The sequence below is a fragment of the Bombina bombina genome, chromosome 2 (assembly GCF_027579735.1).
Source record: "Bombina bombina isolate aBomBom1 chromosome 2, aBomBom1.pri, whole genome shotgun sequence".
NCBI classification, from domain to species: Eukaryota; Metazoa; Chordata; class Amphibia; order Anura; family Bombinatoridae; genus Bombina; species Bombina bombina.
The window spans coordinates 748,195,531-748,218,190 of NC_069500.1; the positions used below are offsets into that span (position 1 = coordinate 748,195,531).

The 22,660-nt window shown below is 36.8% G+C and overlaps 1 protein-coding gene across 1 annotated transcript in view; it reads left to right on the forward strand.

Moving 5' to 3' along the window:
- Window positions 1-1,077: 1,077 nt before the first annotated feature.
- FSTL3 (follistatin like 3) overlaps window positions 1,078-22,660 on the forward strand; it is a 145,032-nt gene continuing 123,449 nt past the window's right edge. The window contains exons 1-2 of the mRNA XM_053702840.1: window positions 1,078-1,477; window positions 3,174-3,359. Coding sequence (XP_053558815.1) covers window positions 1,393-1,477; window positions 3,174-3,359 — 271 coding nt within the window. The 5' untranslated portion in view covers window positions 1,078-1,392. The remainder of the gene's footprint in view (window positions 1,478-3,173; window positions 3,360-22,660) is intronic.

Genomic DNA, 22,660 nt, shown 5'->3' on the forward strand with positions numbered 1-22,660 from the left:
ATGGGTTGTATACGCTTACAAAGGTGTAGACAAAGTACTAAACAGAAAGAGAGACCAATCTGAACTCAGGGGCAGACACAGAAACATAAGAAGACATGGAAACTGAATGCCTGGAAAATGTTTTAGTCTTAGCAGACAGACAGTAACATGAGCAAACTCACACACACACACACACATATATATATATATATATATATATATATATATATATATAATATATATGTGTATATATATATATATATATATATCAAACTGGCATGTGATATGGCTTACCATGCAATGCCAATAAAGCTGAATCACATCAAATAAGCATATTCACAGCATCTATGGCAGACAGGTATTGACTCCAAAATATGTGAAAGTACCATTACTGTTGAACATCAAGTTAGCAGATTGTTTTCAATTAACTTTACATTAACTTTATGTATAGGTATGTCAAATCTTGTAAACAAAAAATAACTAAGGTATATATGCACATGTGCTACATATACATCATTATGTCAATGAGGCCACACAGTGCATGCCAGCATAGACAGCATCATCACATAGCTAAATGTAACATTGAACCTACATACCTGACCAAAAAGCAAGATTGGGAGAAAAGAGAGATACTGTCTCCACCAAGTCCTGGAGTTTATGAGTCAAGAACCAGACAGATGGGAAGAATTTCAAAAGATCCACAAGGTTACAGCAACAGGCAGAAACACACACACGTATACACACTGACACACCCACTCACACTCACAATAATGCACACTCATTTCCTAAAACAAACAGCCAGATAAAGTTACAGAAACACTCTCACATACCAGAGCAAACAGAGTCAGACAGACACATATCAGAGTATAGAGACATTTCCAGACAGACAGATATCTCAACCTGCTCACACATCCAGACAGGGCAGGACAGACATGCGAAGCAACACTAACCAAGTAAATTAAAGGGATAACAACATATAGGGACACACAGACTGTCACCCAGAGAGAGGGAAAGAAAGGGGGAGAGGGGAAGGAGGGGGCAGAGAAAAGAGGAGGGGGACATGGAGATTTGTACACACAATTCTTAGACAGGCACAGACAGCACTTAGACACAGGGGCAGACATAGGGGCACTGATTGGGGGAGAGATACATAGACTAGACAGAGGGTACAGACAGAAATACTGAGAGGCACAGAGAGGGAGAGACAGGGAGGCAGAGAGAGAGAAGTGAGAGAGACAAACGGGGGAGGGACAGACACATTTTTGTACACACAAAAACATAGACGACAGACACCTCTCAGACACACTTCACAGACACCTCTCAGGCACGAAGACACTCACTTGCACTCAGGCAGGCAGACACAGCCCTCTCACAGGGTCCCGGGACATACAGAAGCTGGGAAGTTCCTGCACCATGCTGCTCTTTCTGCTGCTCTCCGTGCTGCTCCTCACTGCTACCCAGTGTCATCCTATATCAGATGGGGACATTATGCCGCCAGGTGAGTCACAGGACCCCTATACACGCGTACTTCCCTCGTTCTTCCTACACATATAGATTCCTATTGGCAATACTTTACATGCAGCATGAAATGACCATTTCACACAGTGTGCATTAAAATCTCAAACACTCATTCATACATATATAAAACACACACTATATGTAGCTACACACATATACACACACCCATGCGTTGCAGGCATATTCCCCTATAACACACACCCTTACCAAACGCATTCCCATTAAATTACACAAAATACACACGCACAAACCATTGCACTATGATTATGAGATACAATTCAAATATAGATATACTTCATAAATAGGTTATATACAGTATAATGTTCCAAAAAATACAAATAAACTCACTTAGATATCTATACCTAATTTTCTCACATATATACCTGGAATTCATATCCAACTACATTGCATATGCAAACCTACACTTTACAGGCAGATTTTATAATTGAGGCTATAGTGTTCCACACCACACAAGCAAATACATGGACAAATACTTCAGTGTCATGCCAAGAAGAGCTCTACACATTAGATTTGCTCATGAACATAAACATAGGCTGGGCACTATGTTTGTTGCACCCACTGGCAGGGATCTCTGCATATAACACACAGCTTTTCTCTTGTTCCATAAATGCACACATTCAGCTACACATTGCTTTCACAAAAACACTGATACATATATGCACACATAATGCTACATTAACATACAAATAGCAAGTATTCTTTATAAGGGTGTATTTACCAGAGATGCAGGGTTCAGCTGGTTCCTGGGACACATCTGTAGAATGCCCTCTAAAAGCCCACTGTATATATTTAGTCAAAATAGGTGCATGAATATAAAATGTGAAAAGGATTGGGAAGTGTGAGGAACAGTTGGGAAATTAATTGTCTGAAATGTTTACCTGGAGTCCAGCAGTAACTAAAAGCCCCTGGTTGAAAATAAGTCTGTGCCATTTAAACACACACTGTAACACTCAGTAGCGTCTGCCACCCAGACACATAAAACACCAGACATACAATCCAGATTGCATAAATAATATTACATTTTGGCACACACATGCAGCCTATACTTCCCAGAGCAGAGAACATAGCCTGGGGCCATGTAATGTATACACACTACGTATAGCCCTTACAAACTGAGCCTCTGTGTCACACACACAAACTATAAATGTGTCTGCCTTATATACCCATGCCCTGAAATACTTCTATCTTTTGCACATACACACACACATACACAAACACACACACATATATACACACACATATATACACACATACACACACACATACACAAACACACACACACATATACACACACATATATACACACATATATATCTATATATATACACACACACATACACACACACACACACACACACACATATACACACACACATATATACACACATACACACACACATATATATCTATATATATACACACACACGCACACTCAATGAGCATCTGTAATACACACAGCATTACAAGTAGAACATCCCAAAATACTTGAACACATATTATGCACTATCCTCTCACCCTCTCAGAATATGATTGCACATAATTAAGATATACAAGTATAGTACATGCAGAACTTAAAGCATTACAATAATTAGACAATCACATATATATGGTTATGAGGTCTAGTCCTATGACAAACATTCATCATGCATCCCCAGGTGGCACATGCTGGCTCCTACAGGGCACTGGATCCACCTGCAGCCTGATGCTACTGAGTGCTGTGACGTGGGATGAATGCTGTGGAAATGGACACCTGGACACTGCTTGGTCAAATGTCACCGACCCCATGAACAAGATCAGTTTGTTAGGCTTCCTAGGTCTAGTCAACTGTCAACCATGTCGAGGTAAGAGCTCCTAAATGTATAATGGGTCTAGGAGTTACAGCAGTAATATTTAATAGAAGATTATAGGAAGAATGTGATAGGAGTTATTGGGAAAGGATTATATGGAGCAATAGGAGGCAATAAAGGGAAAGATTACGACTGAAGGAGTAATCCCATATTGCTCCTTCCTTAATCTAAAGGGAAAACCTTACCCACAATGAAGGAAAAGCAATATATACATAAATAAAATTATTTTACTCAATTGATTTCTAAGGGGCTGATTTATCAAGCTCCGTATGAAGCTTGATGCCCCTTATTTCTGTCGAGCCTTCAGGCTCGCCGGAAACAGAAGTTATGAAGCAGCGGTCTAAAGACCGCTGCTCCATAACTTGTCCGCCTGCTCTGAGGCCACGGACAGAAATCAACTCGATCGAATACGATCGGGTTGATTGACACCCGTGCTAGCGGCCGATCGGCTCTGAATCTGCAGGGGGCGGCATTGCACCAGCAGTTCACAAAAACTGCTGGTGCAATGATAAATGCTGACAGCATTTGCTGTCGGCATTTATCGATGTGCAGAAGACATGATATGCTACATCGCATCATGTCCGCTCGCACTATGATAAATATACCCTAATGACTCTAGGACTAGGAGCCAGTACAAAAATGTAGAAAGCCAGAAATGTAAATATTATTATGCCCCTTCCCACATATACACACTCATACATACACATATACACATGCACACATACACACACACACATCCACATTCAGTATAAACACACATACATACACGTATATATACAAGCACACATACACATATGCACATATACATTCCCACAGAGGAAGATATCCATTAAAGTGAAGGTAAACTTTGATGAATGAAATCCCGTTTTTTAAAAATACTATTAAAAACAGGGACACTTTCATTCATCAAAATTTAGAAAGCAGCCGTTTTGTTTAAAAACTACCTCTCTTCTTTTCACAGCCGGAGCAGCTTCCCCCACCCGGAGATCCTCTCTTCACACGTCAGCAATGACTAATCTGACTTCCTCCAATCAAGGCATGGCCTCAGGCAATGACTCTCCTGGGGGAAAAGCCGTGATTGGAGGAAGCCGGATTAGTCATTGCTGACGTGTGAAGAGAGGCTCTCCGGGTGGGGGAAGCTGCTCCGGCTGTGAAGAGGAGAGAGGTAAGTTTTTAAACAAAACAGCTGCTTTCTAAACTTTGAAGAATGAAAGTGCCCCTGTTTTTAATAGTATTTTTAAAAACAGGGCTTTCATTCATCAAAGTTTATCTTCACTTTAAACAAAAATCTGCTTTCTCTGAATCCACAATTTGTTGAATGACAGATTTCATTTAATGGCAACAAATTCATTCTATATTTAGTAAAGGATATCGAAAATGTGTTGTTGTTTTTTTGCATTTTAGTTTTTTTTTTTTTTAAATCAAAGTTTTTTATTGAGGTAATTTGGAAAATAACATACATTTTGCATTGTCACATTTATAGAATGCAAATAGAAAATGTTCCAAACGACCATGTCAAGCATAAAACACATTAGTGCCAAACACAATTACCTATTTGAAAAAACTGCAGACAACATATAAGAATCTTATGTAGTATAGCAAAACACATTACCTCTATTAACCGTGTCAAACTTAAAATGCAACAATAATAATTTGATACCTCTTTTTAATAAATAAAATAGCTCAAGCTTAGTACCTCTGAAACATGAATTGCTGTCTATTAGAGTAATACTTTAAAATTGCCCCTGTAAGCTTTAACAGACTCATCACTGAGAGGTAACACATTTTTATAGCCTTGTATATGTAGGTGCAAAGTAGTGGATTAATACCACTAAAATATTCACCATATTGGGTGAATGATGATGGAATATAGTGATATATAATGGTTATGAATTTGAGCTAGAGGGAAAAAAAACTACATTATATATATATATATATATAAACAGATTACACAGTATACATTAGTCAATTAATATTGGATCTCATATTATGTAGGGCTACCAAAAACATGGATTATATAAACTGATGACACGGTATAGGGCTCCATTGGAAAACACACTAGCATTATTTACAATCAGTGATGGATGGCTATGAAATGAATAGTGGGACAGGAGATAGAATTACCCTAAACAAGTCGAAAGGCATACATTGGGATGATAAAACAGCAGGCGAAAGCAACAGATATGGTTACCTTAGAATGTATCCCGATAAGAGTACAGAGGGATGATAGATGATAGTAAAGGATAAATTCTCTCATAGTAAATCAACACATCCCCCGGCTGCTAAATTCTGCATCATTTGAGTTTAGATAAATAACTTGTAATATGCAAATCTACTAGGTGAAGCCAGATGAGCTTAGTATGATTCCAAAATCGGCAATCCAGTTTTTCTAACTAGGGACCTAAGGATCTAACATTAAAAAATAGTATAGACATAATGCCCTGTGCTAAAGAATGTTCCCCTGAATGAGTGTATTATGAAGCTAGGAGATTGGATTCATTATGTAATAAACTCCTGCAACCCTGAATAAACCCTTACACCATACAAAACCCTCTGAGACGTCTAAGTAATATCTGGCAAAAAATAAGTTAGGGTATGATGTTTTAAAGTAATAAAGATACCATGTAAAATGATTTCTCCCCTGTAGTTGCTCCAGGCGTATGATATATGCTCCTCCACCCCGGCCGCTGGCAGAGTTGCATCCCCACATAGGCTAACCACATAGATATAATTAATTAGTTGAGTAACATAGCTCGACTCAGCTAAATGGCACAATACACATTGGATACAGTTAGATTATGAGAATATGAACCAAAAGTAGGCACCCATGCTGCAAAGGTTGCCGCATTTTAGTTTTTATTTATTGGGTCTGTTAATATTGCATAGAAAAATCTCGATGAAAGAGGAATTCTTCAAAAAATGGTAAAAAGTTGCTGAATTCTCTTTTTTTTTTTTTTATTGCAATTAAACCAGGTGCACAATTGTACAACAAAAACCCTTTCAAGACTGAAAGCAAAGCTGCAATTACAGAAAAGCACATATAGGATATAATGGCAGACATCTTTTATCCCCCCCAAAAATTACAAAAATATATAAACATATATAATTTGTTTCTGTGGCTACTGAATGCATTACTAACCAACAATAAATGAAAAAGAGACACATGTAAGGTTTTTAAAGGGATAGCTGCCACACACACAACATTGCAGTGCTTAAAGGGATAGGAAAGTCAAAATTAAAGTTGCATGATTCAGATAGAGTATGTAATTTTAAGACACTTTTAAATTCACTTCTATTTTCAAATGTGCTTCGTTCTCTTAGTATTCCTTGTTAAAAATAAATACGCACATATCATACACTAGTGGGAGCTGCTGCTAATTGGTGCCTGCACACATTTTTCTCTTGTGATTGGCTAACTAGATGTGTTCAGCTTCCTGTCAGCAGTGCAATGCTGTTCCTTCAGCAATGGATAACAAAAGAATGAAGCAAATTTGATACTAGAAGTAAATTGGAAAGTTGTTTAAAATTGTATGTTCTATCTGAATCATAAAAGAAAAATTTGGGGTTTACTATGCCTTTAAAATAAAGAAAAATCTGTAACATGGATGCATATACTGTACATTTGTTCTATACTCAAGGTAAACAGATGTATTTAAATGTTTAAAGAAAATCTGTGAAGAGTTTTTTGTATTATTTGTAGCTATTTGGTCTGAACAGGTTTATCCAGTGTCAAGTTTTCTGAGCATCTTTAATGTGTTATTTTAATAAATATATTGTCACAATAAACGTAGAAGAAATTACTTAAAGGGACATGAAACCCTCAAAAAATGTTGTTTGTGATTCAGACAGAACATAGAATTTTGTAAAAGTTTATCATTTGCTTCTGTTATTACTTTTGCTTTGTTCCGATGGTATTCTATGTTGAAGAGATACCTAGGTAGGCATCTGGAGCACTACATGGCAGGAAATAGCGCTGCCATCTAGTGCTAGCATTCTAGTGCCATCTAGTGCTATTTCTGCCATCTAGCAGCATTCTAGTGCCATCTAGTGCTATTTCTGCCATCTAGCAGCATTCTAGTGCCATCTAGTGCTATTTCTGCCATCTAGCAGCATTCTAGTGCCATCTAGTGCTATTTCTGCCATCTAGCAGCATTCTAGTGCCATCTAGTGCTATTTCTGCCATCTAGCAGCATTCTAGTGCCATCTAGTGCTATTTCTGCCATCTAGCAGCATTCTAGTGCCATCTAGTGCTATTTCTGCCATCTAGCAGCATTCTAGTGCCATCTAGTGCTAGCGCTACCATCTAGCAGCATTCTAGTGCCATCTAGTGCTAGCGCTGCCATCTAGCAGCATTCTAGTGCCATCTAGTGCTAGCGCTGCCATCTAGCAGCATTCTAGTGCCATCTAGTGCTAGCGCTGCCATCTAGCAGCATTCTAGTGCCATCTAGTGCTAGCGCTGCCATCTAGCAGCATTCTAGTGCCATCTAGTGCTAGCCCTGCCATCTAGCAGCATTCTAGTGTCATCTAGTGCTAGCGCTGCCATCTAGCAGCATTCTAGTGCCATCTAGTGCTAGCGCTGCCATCTAGCAGCATTCTAGTGCCATCTAGTGCTAGCGCTGCCATCTAGCAGCATTCTAGTGCCATCTAGTGCCTGCGCTGCCATCTAGCAGCATTCTAGTGCCATCTAGTGCTAGCGCTGCCATCTAGCAGCATTCTAGTGCCATCTAGTGCTAGCGCTGCCATCTAGCAGCATTCTAGTTCCATCTAGTGCTAGCGCTGCCATCTAGCAGCATTCTAGTGCCATCTAGTGCTAGCGCTGCCATCTAGCAGCATTCTAGTGCCATCTAGTGCTAGCGCTGCCATCTAGCAGCATTCTAGTGCCATCTAGTGCTAGCGCTGCCATCTAGCAGCATTCTAGTGCCATCTAGTGCTAGCGCTGCCATCTAGCAGCATTCTAGTGCCATCTAGTGCTAGCGCTGCCATCTAGCAGCATTCGTTCATTCATAAATGGAGCCCCTAGAGTAAAGTGTAAGGGTTAACAAAAATAAAAAGTTGCACCAAGTACAACATAAATAAATTACAATGTAAATTTTACAATGGTTAAAAGATATATGATTTATGACAAGGTGTTTGAATGGAAAGAGCTATAATGTGTGTGTGTGTATATATATATATATATATATATATATAGATAGATAGATAGATAGATAGATAGATATATATATATATATACGCACGTGTATTTAACACATATAAATACATATGTACACACACACATATATATATATATTTATTTATTTATACACTTTGGAGCCCTTTCCAAGAAATACATTTAAATATAAAAAATAATTTTTATTCAATTTTAATATTTTGAATAGGTTTTACTGTGTTTTTACTATAAATATTTTACATTCCAATGTATTTCTAAATATATATATATATATATATATGTATATATATATATATATATATATATATTTATTTTTTGTACATATTCCTATAGATATATATGTAAAAAAAAATTAATCATAAATATATATATATATATATATATATATATATATACTCTTCCTAATAAATGCACTCACAGGAGTTTTAGAAGTGAACAAAGCTTGTTTTTATTGGAACGTTTTCGGGGAGAAGTTCCCCTTCATCAGCATACTATGCTGATGAAGGGGAACTTCTCCCCGAAAACATTCCAATAAAAACAAGCTTTGTTCACTTCTAAAACTCCTGTGAGTGCATTTATTAGGAGGAGTATTTTTCATATTTTTGCACCCAGGCAGACGACCTCAGGAGGGCAACACTGTAATTTGGATTGTGCTATATATATATATATATATATATATAAAAATATACTGTATATATAAATATATATTTAAAAATTAAAAGAACATTTCTTCTACGTGAAGAACATTGGAATGTAAAATATGCATAACTACCTTTGGTCTAACGCGGTGTTGGGTTAGCGCACAAGCAATAAATATCAGGGGTTTTTTTTAACAGCGCGCCCCTTTGAAATCTAAGGGGAGAAGAAGATAATGCGACAAATCTGTTTACAATTTAGGAGCCAGTAAGAATATTTAGGGGCCATAGATATTTTTTGGAGATATATAGTGGTATCTGTATATAGATATATGGAGAATAACTCAACAAGTTAGGAGCCAGGGGTAAAATTCTAGGAGTCAGTGTATCCATGGTTCCTGGGTTTGTCGAGCCTTGTCTTAAGGGGTTAATATGCGAAATGGTGTAAGTCAATGCAGGTCAATGAAGTAATATCGTTAGTTATATGAAGAACAGTAGTAGGAGTTATATAGGGTTATGCCAAGCAGTAATGTGAGCTTTTGGGATTTTATATGTTGTAATAAGAGGTGTGATTCTATGGATATATTGGGCAATAGGAGGAGATAGCAGAGTTAAGTAAAACATTAGGAGGGATTTTTTTAATTAACAATAATATTAAACAGAATTACGGTGCATACCTGACTTTTGATTCATAAAACCCTCCTCCCCCTTCAGCTAAACTGGATTTCTTTCAGAGTGGAATTATTGGTTTGAGTCCAAACCAAGTTAAACTAAAAAAATGTAAGCAACTTCATTTTTAATTTTATTGGCAAGGAAGTATATGCTTTAGTTAATGCATATGGGACCAGATTATGAGTGGAGCGGTATTTTGCGCTTAAGGTAAAAACGCTAGAAGTACGTTTTTTTGAGCTCAGAGATTGAAGCTTGGATTACAAGCTGAAACGCAATATTGGTAACAAGGAGACTTTAAGAAGTCGCAAACGCAATATTGCATTCCCCCATAGACTTCAATGCATCCAAAAAAAAAACTAACACCCACAAGTTGCCCAAACACAATTGCGGTTATTTAAAAGCGCAACATAAGAAGATAATATTGCATATTTCATAATCCAATGTTGTGCACATAGCTGAATATTTTCTATTTATTCTTAAAGAAACTTTTAAATATATATATATATATATATATATATATGATGGAATTTTGCACAAATATATATTTATACCTATATATAGATATCAAAATAACAAGAGTATTGCATTGAGCAATGATACTTTTTTTATTGGACTAACTATACATTTATAAGTTGACAAGCTTTCGGAAGAGTTCCTTCCTTTATCAAATCTAAAGCAATACTGACCAATTCAATGGAATTTACAGATTGTATCTTAAAACACAGAATAGCTAAGAAGACAGTGCAGGGAGAGGAGGAGGTGTCGTAAAAATCATGAGGGGGGCTTCGGTAACAGGCAGACAGTGTCCAGTGTAGGAGAACAGACAGGGGAAATATATAGCTTTACATAGAGCATATACTGACATAAAGTTATATAAAGTTATTATCCTACACTGGACACTGTCTGCCTGTTACCTAAGCCCCCCTCATGATTTTTACGACACCTCCTCCTCTCCCTGCACTGTCTTCTTAGCTATTCTGTGTTTTAAGATACAATCTGTAAATTCCATTGAATTGGTCAGTATTGCTTTAGACTTGATAAAGAAAGGAACTCTTCCAAAAGCTTGTCAACTTATAAATGTATAGTTAGTGCAATAAAAAAAGTATCATTGCTCAATGCAATACTCTTGTTATTTTGATATCTAAATCTCTGGACTAACATGGCTACTCCAATCAACGTACCTCTATATATATAAATATATATATATATATATATATATATATATATATATATACTTCCAGACAGTGTGCACTCCAGAAAATGTAATGTCAGCAGCCCAGGGTGCAGCAAAAGAATAAGATATCTCCGGGAAAGAAGCGCACTCCACAGGTCTTGTATCGCACACAAGACCTGTGGAGTGCGCTTCTTTCCCGGAGATATATATATATATATATATATATACATACACACACACATGATTTTATATATAAAAAGGAAAGAGGGACACCCCAATGGTGCTATTGTAGCAGACTGGAACTAAAACAGTGGTCCAGCTCACTGATCACCGCTAGCCAAGACTCCCAGTCCAGATAATCCTTAGGAAGGCCTATTGGTTAGATCCATCAAATAATGGTAATGATGTGTCTTGCATGGTCGCAAGCAAAGCAAGACCAGCTGATGGTTTGTAGCTCCTAAGGGAGTTATTTAGAAGGCAGAGACTGTTCTTTAGTGGAGTCCGATGGAGGATCACACCTTTCTCTCCTTCAGTGTTAAGCAAATACAACTTAGGTTAAAAAGTGCCTCTTTTCCATCTTAATATGGGAAGAGTCCACAGCTGCATTCCTTACTTGTGGGAAATACTGAACCTGGCCACCAGGAGGAGGCAAAAACACCCCAACCAAAGGCTTAAATACCTCCCCCACTTCCTCATAACCCCAGTCATTCTTTGCCTTTCGTCATAGGAGGTTGGGAGAGAAGTGTTAGAAGATTTTGGTAATCTTCTAACACGGTAGTACTCTTCAAGATGGGACTGGAGTTTTAAGTATTCCTGTAAGCCTCTCAGTGAGAGCATGGATGAAAGTTAGAGTCCGGAGATGCAGGGAGAGTCTTTCTACGAAACTATCCCAACTCATATTAACAGCTCCATAGGTAATCAGCGTTGACAAGTTTTGCTGCCTGCTTTCTTCACTCAAGTCCATGTCAGAAGCAATGCTACTATCTGTCACACTTGAAGGGCCGTGTTCCTGTTCCAGGAAGCTGACAAAGTCTCTAGAAAAGTCCATTTTAAGCTTGATTGATGCATGAAATAGATTCAATAATTTATGAAAATGTTCTAGGTTTTTTTCTCCTTCTGTCCATATGATGAAAATATTATCTATGTAGCGAAAGTATTTGAAGGGTTTGTGAGGGTGAAGAGCTAGGAATCTCTTTTCTAAATCAGCCATGAAGAGGTTTGCATACTGTGGTGCCATTTTGGTGCCCATGGCTGTTCCCATGGGTTCGTAAATAGATGGAGTTATTGAAGATGAAATAATTGTGGGTGAGTATAAATTCTGTAAGTTTACTGACTGTAGAAGCACTATATGGTTAGAGCTGTCTGAGGAAAGAAAGTTTAAGCAGGCATCAATACCATCTTTATGTGGAATATTGCTGTACAGGGATTCCACATCCATTGTCACAAGTATAATATCCTCTGGCAATTCTGTTTTCTGGCTGATTTTGTTTAGAAAATGAGTGGTGTCTTTTATAAAGCTAGTGGTGTTAATAACTAAGTGATAACTGGTGTTAATAATTTACTTTCCTCAGACAGAATTGATCAGTATTGCTTCAGACTTGAAAAAGAAAGACATTCTTCCGAAAGCTGGTCATCTTATAAATGTATAGTTAGTCCAATAAAAAAGTATCATTGCTCAATGCAATACTCTTGCTATTTTGATATCTAAATCTCTGGACTAACATGGCTACTCCAATCAACGTGTATATATATATATATATATATATATATATATATATATATACTGTATATATATATATACTGTGTATATATATATATATATATATATATATATATATATATATATATATATATATATATATATATATATACATATTTAGACATGTGTATGTATGTATTTTTATGTTAAAGCCCTTTGCAGTCCTTTTTTTTCCTAACACCTGAGACCACATATCTTTGAGCCTTTATAACTTTTTGGTGCAATAATTTTGTTTACATTGTTTTATTACATACTGTGTTATTAGGAGTGTAACATACTTTTATATGTATTTTTGATGTTTTGTGACACTATTTCAACTCGCGTAACAGATAGGTTGCTATAATCATTCTAGCGTAAATCGCAATTGTGCTCACATGATCGCATTTACTTTCAATTTGTAATACTAGCCCCAACTTTAAAAGTAACTTTTTTGTCAGCTAATGGCTTGAATTGTTGTCCGATCAGCACTCTCCCCATATGGCACTTTTGTTGTAGCTAGAGCACTGATTGTAGAACTATTCAAAATTTAGCTCACAGAAAAATTGACTTTTGAAGTGGGGTACGGAGTGCGGGGTATCTGAATTTGACATCTATATTACAAGGTAAATTGTAGCACATCTTCATAACAACTGATGAATTAAACTAATTAAACTATCTAAAATATCACTAACATTCCAGATCTTATTTTAAAAAGGGGGGAGTTTACCATCACTTGCATGCAAACGGCCACAAAAACCCGATATTGCTCATGCGCAAACGGTTGTGTGTCACTCGTAATCTAGCCCATATTTGGATACCTGTTCTTCCTGTATTTGTTAAAGGAATATAATGTAGCCAAAATCCAATATTCTATATAATTAAAGCTGATTATTGTTTGCATATGTGCCCCTGGCCTCTGTCTAGCACATAAAATAAAAACAGAAAAGTAGGGCACATCGTACCAATCCTAAAAAAAATCATAAGGGCTGAGCAGACAAACTGAGACTGTGCCTTTAAGCCATTTGCCAGAGCTAGAATCTCTATACAATATTCACAAAATATAATTTACTCTTTAAAGGGACACTCAAATACAAATATAACCAGCTATAATTTGTGTGTAATTTTTACATAGATAAAATTCTCCCTTGGTTGTGAGTGAGGCAGGCAGGAGCAGTCACATAACTTGCATGCCAGATTTTAAAGTGTGCTAGATCTCTCACAAAACAGACTTCTATAGGAGCAAGCAGTAAAATTCACTTTGAGCGTATAGTAAGCCAATGGTGTGCAAGTATTCTTTGAGTGAGGTTCCACCGCACATAATCTAGCCCATAGTAAGCTAGGGTCAGTAATCACATGATCTAATGTCATAATACAGCTTATACATGCAATCTAAAGGAAGTTTTACATAATTTGTAATACTTTTTTTTTGTATACATGGTACCATCAGAAATATAGTACTGTACTGTAATGAGAAAGGTAATAGTTGTTGTTTTAAATAAATATAGACTTTATTTTGCATTTTTTAACACATTAAAGGGACATGCCACCCACATTTTTTCTTTTATGATTTAGAAAGAGAATGCAATTTTAAACATCTTTCTAATTTACTTATATTATCTAATTTGTTTTATTCTCTTGATATTCTTTGATAAAAAGCATATCTAGATATGCTCACTAGCTGCTGATTGGTTGCTGCACATAGAAGCATCGTGTGATTGGCTCACCATGTGCATTGCTTTTTCTTCAACTAAGGATATTTAAAAAAATTAAGCAAAATAAATAATGGAAGTAAATTGTAATGTTGTTTAAATTTCTATTCTCTATCTGAATCATGAAATAAAGATTTTTGGTTTAGTGGCCCTTTAACTTGACCAAAGATGTAGGAAGAGAAGATTGTTATTTACTGGTGAGAAAACATGCAATTTTTAATCATTTTATTTTTAAAAAATATTAAAAACTCTGGAATTTTTTTTAAGAATTCTGGATTTTTTAATTCAGGATTTGGGGATTTATACCTGTAATTTTAAATATTACAAATAAGTATGCCTCAGCAAAACTTGAACTGATATTGCCCTCCATTCTCCATTTTGTAACCTATTTGTAATTAAATCTGTAAGTGTACTACAATGCAGGGAATCTGTACAGGTTTTAAATAATGTTATGGAGAAACCTGAATGTTTTTATGCATTGTGAGAGGGGTAGGGGGAGGTCAAATCACCCAAATCACACACTCACTTAAGTGTGTTAATAAAAAGATAATAGGATAGCAGCCCAATCAGGGTCTCCAGACAAAAATCAGGGTCCCCCATCTCCTTCCCTAGTCTGGCTCCATGAAACATCCCACCACCTACGCCCCATCACATGTCTGCCTTGCCCCCACCAAAGCCCCCAAAATCAAGAGACAGGGACCCCATACTCTAGGACCTCTACAGCCACAGACCCTCCCCAGGTCCTTGTGAGAATAAGAAGCACACCAGGAGCCCCCCTTGTCAATGACACTAGCCGGCCCCCCTTATGTGCCACACCCTTGGTCTAGGTTCTACTGCCAGAATGTTCAGTCTGCCCCTGTAGGCTAGGTAATGATATAATTAGACAATTAAATAATAGGAAATTTAGATTAAGACAATCCGTACCTTTTGGGCTTATGGTGCAGCATCAGCTGCCAAAATTTATGATTGCACAAGCAGACACTGTTTAATACTAGAAGATGTTTGATTTTATGTAAGCCAAGTCTCCATTGCTCTTCCCACTGCTGAAGTCAAACTTACACTGCCTGTAGTTACTAGAGCAATTCTCAATAGAGATGAATTAAACAGATCAGTCAATGGTACAGCTAACAGAAATTGTAGTTTCAACAAAAATGTTGGATGAATATTAATAATGGCAGCCCCATGTTTATTCCCTTTTAACTTTGATAATGCCAGTGTGTTACCTTCTTTAAAAATAGAAGGGTCAGCCATATTACCCTTAATAGTAGCATCCCTATTTTAACAGCTTATTATAATATTTATTAATTTATAAAATATTTTACCAGGATATCCTAAATGTGTATTTGTTCACAGAAACTAGAACCTGTGAACCGGATATAAATAACAAAATGAAACATGGCTACAGATTACTGTCAGGGAATGGTTATTCGTGTGATGATTGCATGACCGTTAATGCTAATGGAGGGACTGCTATCATATACATAAGAGAGTATTTGACCAATTTCTATGGGTTATAGCACCGGTCAACAGTCTTTTCCTGCTAGGCTTTAAGGACCACATTGAGGATATTATGTAGGTGCTTCTATGACAAGGAAGAAAACAACTGTTTGTAAAAAAAACATTCTTGGCTTGATTTGACCCCCAAAATGAATAGTAATGATGTGAAGTATTTCCCATTGCTATGACAATCAACTTGCAGCTATTACTTTAAATGAGGAGATCTGGGGTGGAGCCTGTCATCGCTCAGTGATGGTCGTGTGAGTGCCGAGCTCCGGGCCAAAAAACACAGCAAATGAGCTAGGAATACAGCTAAAATAGCTCACAACATAGATAATCTGTAAGTGGATATCTAGGAGAAAAAAACTGCACGGATGACAACTAGCCGGACAGTTCTAGTGAGACTGGAGATTTAAGAAATGCCACGTGGAGCGTGACAATTAGGCCACAATCTTCCAATGCAGCCGCATTAGGGAGAGATTAAATACTACTGAAGATCCTACCACAATGTGACATCTCCTTCTATCAACCATACAGATTGGATAAGGGAGCTCATCCTCCTAAAACACTGTCCGGTAACCAACATAAAAAAGGTAGGCTGCGGTATGAAGCTACATAAGTGCAGCATCTTTACATATTATAGTGCAGTTATCCAATCCCAATATTGCACTTAATAATGCCTAACCCACAATCTTTTATCATTACCCTGATTACACTGGATAAATAAGGGAACAAAATGCTGATAAATTCTATCTTCCTCCCTTTGGTTACATCTTACACAATAGGAATTATGGCATATATTCATGCATAGTGAAGACTAAAGGCGATCCAACATAGCACCACTCCTGCAACTTTGTACTAAGGCAACCTGATAGCTGAAAACTCAGCTCCACTGTGGGAGCTATATTTGCCAGTTATTGAATTAACTACTTATCCTCATTTTATCTGCATACCATACTAGTTCTCCTCACAAGAGACTGATATATATATATATATATATATATATATGATTCCATACTAAGTCACTGCAAATAAAAGGGCTACTAACCTGTCAGTAATCATACAGACTGAGCTATACTGGGGGGGTGCTCTCTCCCTGTCACCGTATACCTTGACTTCGCAATCTCTTTCACCTAAATCACTTCACTGTGAAACTGAGACAAAAATCATGTTTACTAGAAAACCTGTGAAGGGAGATAAGGCCTCTAAATAATCTACTATGTTGACTTTTTTCAAGCCCACATTATCGGGTAAAACAGCCAGTCACCTACCCTTAGACCAAGAGGGTGATCAAGAATTAAACCCAGAGGCACACCAGTCAGATGACGAATTGACCCCTGTAACGAAAACAGACCTAGGCTCCTTAGTCTATAAAGATATATCTACAAACTTTGAAAAATTATGGGACGAGATAGACTCTGCATGCAGTTGTGACCAACAGCTTATCTGAAATTAAGTCAGACATCGCTGACTTAAGAGGTAGAATAGAGGCTTTAGAAGACCACAAAGAAACCATCACGGAAGAAGTTATTACCATCTCTGAAACAATTGCAGATCAACATCAACTCCTCTCAGACACCTAGATTATGAGTTTTGCGTTGGGGCTTTTAACACTGAAAAAAATGTAAATTTCAGCGTAAAAGCAGGAACGCACTATTGGGAGTCCTGTCGGTATAGCTATACCACAAGTATTGTAGCCTGTAACGCAACGCCAATCCTACACTCAAAAAGATGAAGTTTTTCCATGGGATTTCCAAAGCCCCGGTATTACAGATTGTGCGGTGAGGCTAAAACGCTTGCGTTACAGCCTATACCGACACGATCATACTGCCATCTGAAAGCAGTAGTTATGGATTTTGTGTAACAAAAATGTTTCACAAAACTTATAACTAAAGTGCTGCAAAGTACACTAACACCCATAAAGCCCCCCAAAATAAAAAACACCCACTAGCCTACAATAAACTACCAATAGCCATTTAAAGGGCCTTTTTGAAGGGCATTGCCCTAAAGAAATCAGCTCTTTTACCTGTAAAAAATACAAAGATCCCCCAACAGTAAAACCCACCACCCAACCAACCCCCAAAATAAAAAAAACCTAACTCTAAAAAAAAACTTAGCTACCCATTGCCCCTGAAGGGCCATTTGTATGGGCATTGCCCTTAAAAGGACATTTAGCTCTTTTTTTAAAATAGCCCAAACCCTAATCCCAAAAAAAAACACCCAAAAAAAAAAAAAAAAAAACTAACCCCAGAATATCTACTCACAGTTTCTGAAGTCCAGACATCTTCTATCTTCATCTCAGTGGCACAGAGCGGAGCCATCCTGGAAGTTGATCCCATCCTGCGCGGAGCGTCCTCTTCATACGGTCACCACCGTACACTGAAGTTGAATGCAAGGTAGCCGTTTCAAAATGGTGTCCCTTGCATTCCTATTGGCTGATTTGATTCTTTAATAGGATGAGAGCTTCTAAAATCCTATTGGCTGTTCAAAACAGCCAATAGGATGAGAGTTACTGAAATCCTATCAGTTGTTCAAATCAGCCAATAGGATTTCAGAAGCTCTCATCCTATTGGCTGTTTTGAATTTGAAGAATCAAATCAGCCAATAGGAATGCAAGGGACGCCATTTTAAAACAGCTACCTTGCATTCAACTTCAGTGTACGGCGGCGACCGTATGAAGAGGACGCTCCACGCAGGATGGGATCAGCTTCCAGGATGGCGCCCTCGGGATGTATGAAGACCTCGTTGCCTGGATGTCCAGACTTCAGAAATCGTGAGTAGATCTTCTGGGGTTAGTGTTAGTTTTTTTTTTTTAGTTTTTTTGGGTGGGGTTTTTTTTTAGATTTGGGTTTGGGCTTTTTTAAAAGAGCTGAATGCCCTTGCAAAATAGCTAAATGCCCTTTTAAGGGCAATGCCCATACAAATGGCCCTTTAGGGGCAATAGGTAGCTTAGGTTTTTTTTTAGAGTTAGTTTTTTTTTATTTTGAGGCGTTGGTTGGGTGGTGGGTTTTACTGTTGGGGGGACTTTGTATTTTTTTTTACAGGTAAAAGAGCTGATTTCTTTAGGGAAATGCCCTACAAAATGCAATTTTAAGGGCTATTGATAGTTTATTGTAGACTAGGGGCTATTAGATTAGGTGTAAATGTTTTTATTTTTGACAATTTCGTTTATTTTTTGTAATCTTAGTGTTTTTTTATTTTTTGTGATTTTAGTGTTTATTATTTTTGGTAAACTTTAGTTGTAATTTAGATTTTTAATTTTTTTCGTAGTGTTAGGTTTTTTTAAAATTGTAATTTAGATATTTTAATTGGTAGTATTTTTTATTATATTAGAATAGTAAGGTTAGGTTAATTTAGAGTTTAATGTTAGTTTCTTTTTTTTTTTTACCGGTAAGTTTTTATTTAAATAAAGTTATATTGAAATTTTAATTCAAAGTTAGAGGGGTGTTAGGTTTAGGGGTTAATAGTTTAATTTAGTGTTTGCAATGTGGTGGGGGGGTGGCGGTTTAGGGGTTAATAGGTTTATTTAGTGGCGGCAATGTGGGAGGCCAGAGGTTTAGGGGTTAACAACTTTATTATAGTGGCAACGATGTCAGGGGTGGCAGATTAGAGGTTAATAACTTTATTATAGTGGCGGCGGTCGGGAGCGGTGGAATAGGGGTTAATAACTTTTATTAGTGTCTGCGATGTCGGGGGCGGCAGATTAGGGGTGTTTAGACTTGGGTTTTCTGTTAGGGTGATAGCTTTAAACGTAACTTTTTTCCCCATAGACATCAATGGTGCTGCTTTACGGCAATCGCCATTCCGCACTTCAGTTTTTTTCTAACACCTTCTCCCCATTGATGTTTTTTGGGGAAAGCGTGCATGAGCACGTATTCTCAGCCCTTGGCTTTTGTGTGGTATGGAGCTTAACGCCACAATATCGCACGCACAAGGAGGCTTTTCAGAAACTAATAATGGCAGCGGTATGGAAGGTAAAATAACGCAACTTTTGTTGCGTTCGTTTCGCACCCTGTTTAGCGCAAAACTCGTAGTCTAGGTGAGAGGTTCAAGATAAACTGGAGGATTTAGAAAATAGGAGTAGGAGGAACAATGACCGACTCAAAGGTGTATCAGAATCCATCCTAGCCAAAGACCTCCACTCCTACCTTCATGAACTATTTCTACATATAGCTGGAGATAGTGAAGATTCCAAATATGACATTGAGAGAACACACAGAGCCCTTAAGGCTGAACCCAAGGAGGGTAACCCTCCTAGAGACGTCATTGTTAAACTGACCTTTTTCCATGATAAAGAAACAATCCTACAGGCGGCCAGAAATAACCCTACCTTTAAATTCCAAGGCAATATAATACCGTTTTATCAAGATCTGAGTCTTAAAACACTTCAACGCTGAAGCTTATTTAGACCCCTGATGACCATATTATGGAAACATCAAATCCAATATAAATGGGGCTTCCCTTTTGCCCTCCACATCAGGAAGGAGAACAAAATCATCACTGTTAAAGGGACAGTACACTGTAAAATTGTTTTTATATGAATGTATTTTCAATGACTTGTTATACCAGCTGCAGAATATAAAATTTATGAGAAATTGCATTTTTTGGTTTATTTGTGTATATGAAGTAGCTGGTTTTGTGCTTTTAAACCACAGCCTATTACAATGGGTTGAGCTTCAGGTAATATCAGATCTCATTATGTTATTACTTTTATGTACACAGACTTGCTTCCTTATCTTATATTTGTCTAGAAAACCAAAGCTCGATACTTAGAGAGAACAATGGAAAATTATAATTTTATTACTTAAATATCATGCCCCCCACTGAGAATGTAATCTCTTCTGCTGGCTGTGTTTACTTATGCTATTCAATAGAATATACTCCAGTATAGAAACTTTCAGTATAGATTGGGATACTACAGGCTAAATCAGCTATTTCAAATGCCAAAATAGGGGTAAAGGATCTACTTGTAAACAATTTAAAACACTCCAGCAGGTAAAAGGAATCATTGGGAACAATTTAAAGGGGAGAACATTTTTGGGTGAACTGTCCCTTTAAGGACATGGAAGACATCCCAGAAGTCTGCACTATCTTAGGCCTAGAAGCCCCATCTATATCACCCCCACATCTTCGCAACAAGTTTCAGAACCTACAAAGCAAACCTACAATTCCAGCTCCTCCAAATGGGCCAAAGCCAATCACAAAAGACATAAGAATGAATATCTTATTGAACATACAACGTTAAAGATGGAACTTACACACAGAGACCTTAAGAAGGAGCTAGTCTTCCCTGAGAGGAGTGACCTCCTTTGATTTGGTCACACACAGTATCCTTTGCCTTTGCTGTAAAATATATTCTGCCAATTTATGATTGTGTTTGATGTCTTAAATAATATTGATGGTATATACTAGGCTTACAATATCATTTATTGTTATATCAGCAGTAATCTCCAGTAAAATGTTGGAGAACTTATCTTAGCAGTTGCCAACCAATAAAATGTATATACGTAACAATATTTATTCCTTGATTCTGGATTAGTTATCTTTATAGACACCTTGAATTATATTTATGTAAAAACTAGATTATGAATCAATTATACACACTTATTCCGTTACAATATTCTATACTAAACAGATCATAAAAATATATCTTTAAAATTAACCTTACTCACAATGAGTCACTTATTAAAATATCACAATGAAAATACCAGAATAGTCTATAATTAGCCAATAACTCTAATGCTGAACTTATAACCATCAGAGAAATTGTATATTATTAACACAATAACCAAATTATATGCAATTTCTAAGAGATTTTACAATAAGTAAGATGGACTTAGAGATAAAAAGCATAAACACCTTTTCTAGCAGTAAACTTATTTAGCATCAATATAATTATTTTTAAACTACACCAGGCTATGAAACATAGATTTAAAATACAAAGTACCGCTTGCTTCAATTAAACTATAGCTTTAATGAATGTCTTTGTTTTAAAATATTAATTACAAAACTCCATACATTACCACCAGATGAGAGTTCATCTTTATCAGATTAATCCAGTTCACCGTTATAAATAAGAAAGGTATTTCTTTTAGGTAACCTAAAAAAGGTTTAGGTCCAATGTTGCTTTCTGTAAACCAATTCAGCAAGATAAGTCAGAGACTTAAAAAATTCAGCAGCATGTCCTCCTTTTTTCCTCTGTGCAAGAGAATATATCACGTGATAGATCCCACTTTTTTTATTCTAATCATTGGTGAACCTTTTGTCTACGCACTTGTCTTTTGATAGGCCCTTCAGAGCCAAACATCTCATTGGCCCTTGGAGAGGCATGTATTTTAATAATAGCCAACACCTTTTGGCTGCAATACCATTTCTAAACTATTGGTGGCAGCAGACACTGTCAAACAGTTTCACTATCAAATACTGCTACAGTTTAGTATTTGATTTAAAGTGTTCATTAAATACATTTATAATTTCCAGTATCAACAAACAATATGTCCAGTATGTATGGGATTATTTAATACTATTTAACCTGAGTATTTTCATACTAAACATGATATACTACTTATAATATTTTAGAAGATGCATATTGTCATCTTTACCAGTTATTATAAATATTGTATACTTGTGGATATTATTTTAATATTCAGTGTCTGGATGTTTATGACCAATATTCATAGGACATCTTGTTGGTTTATTA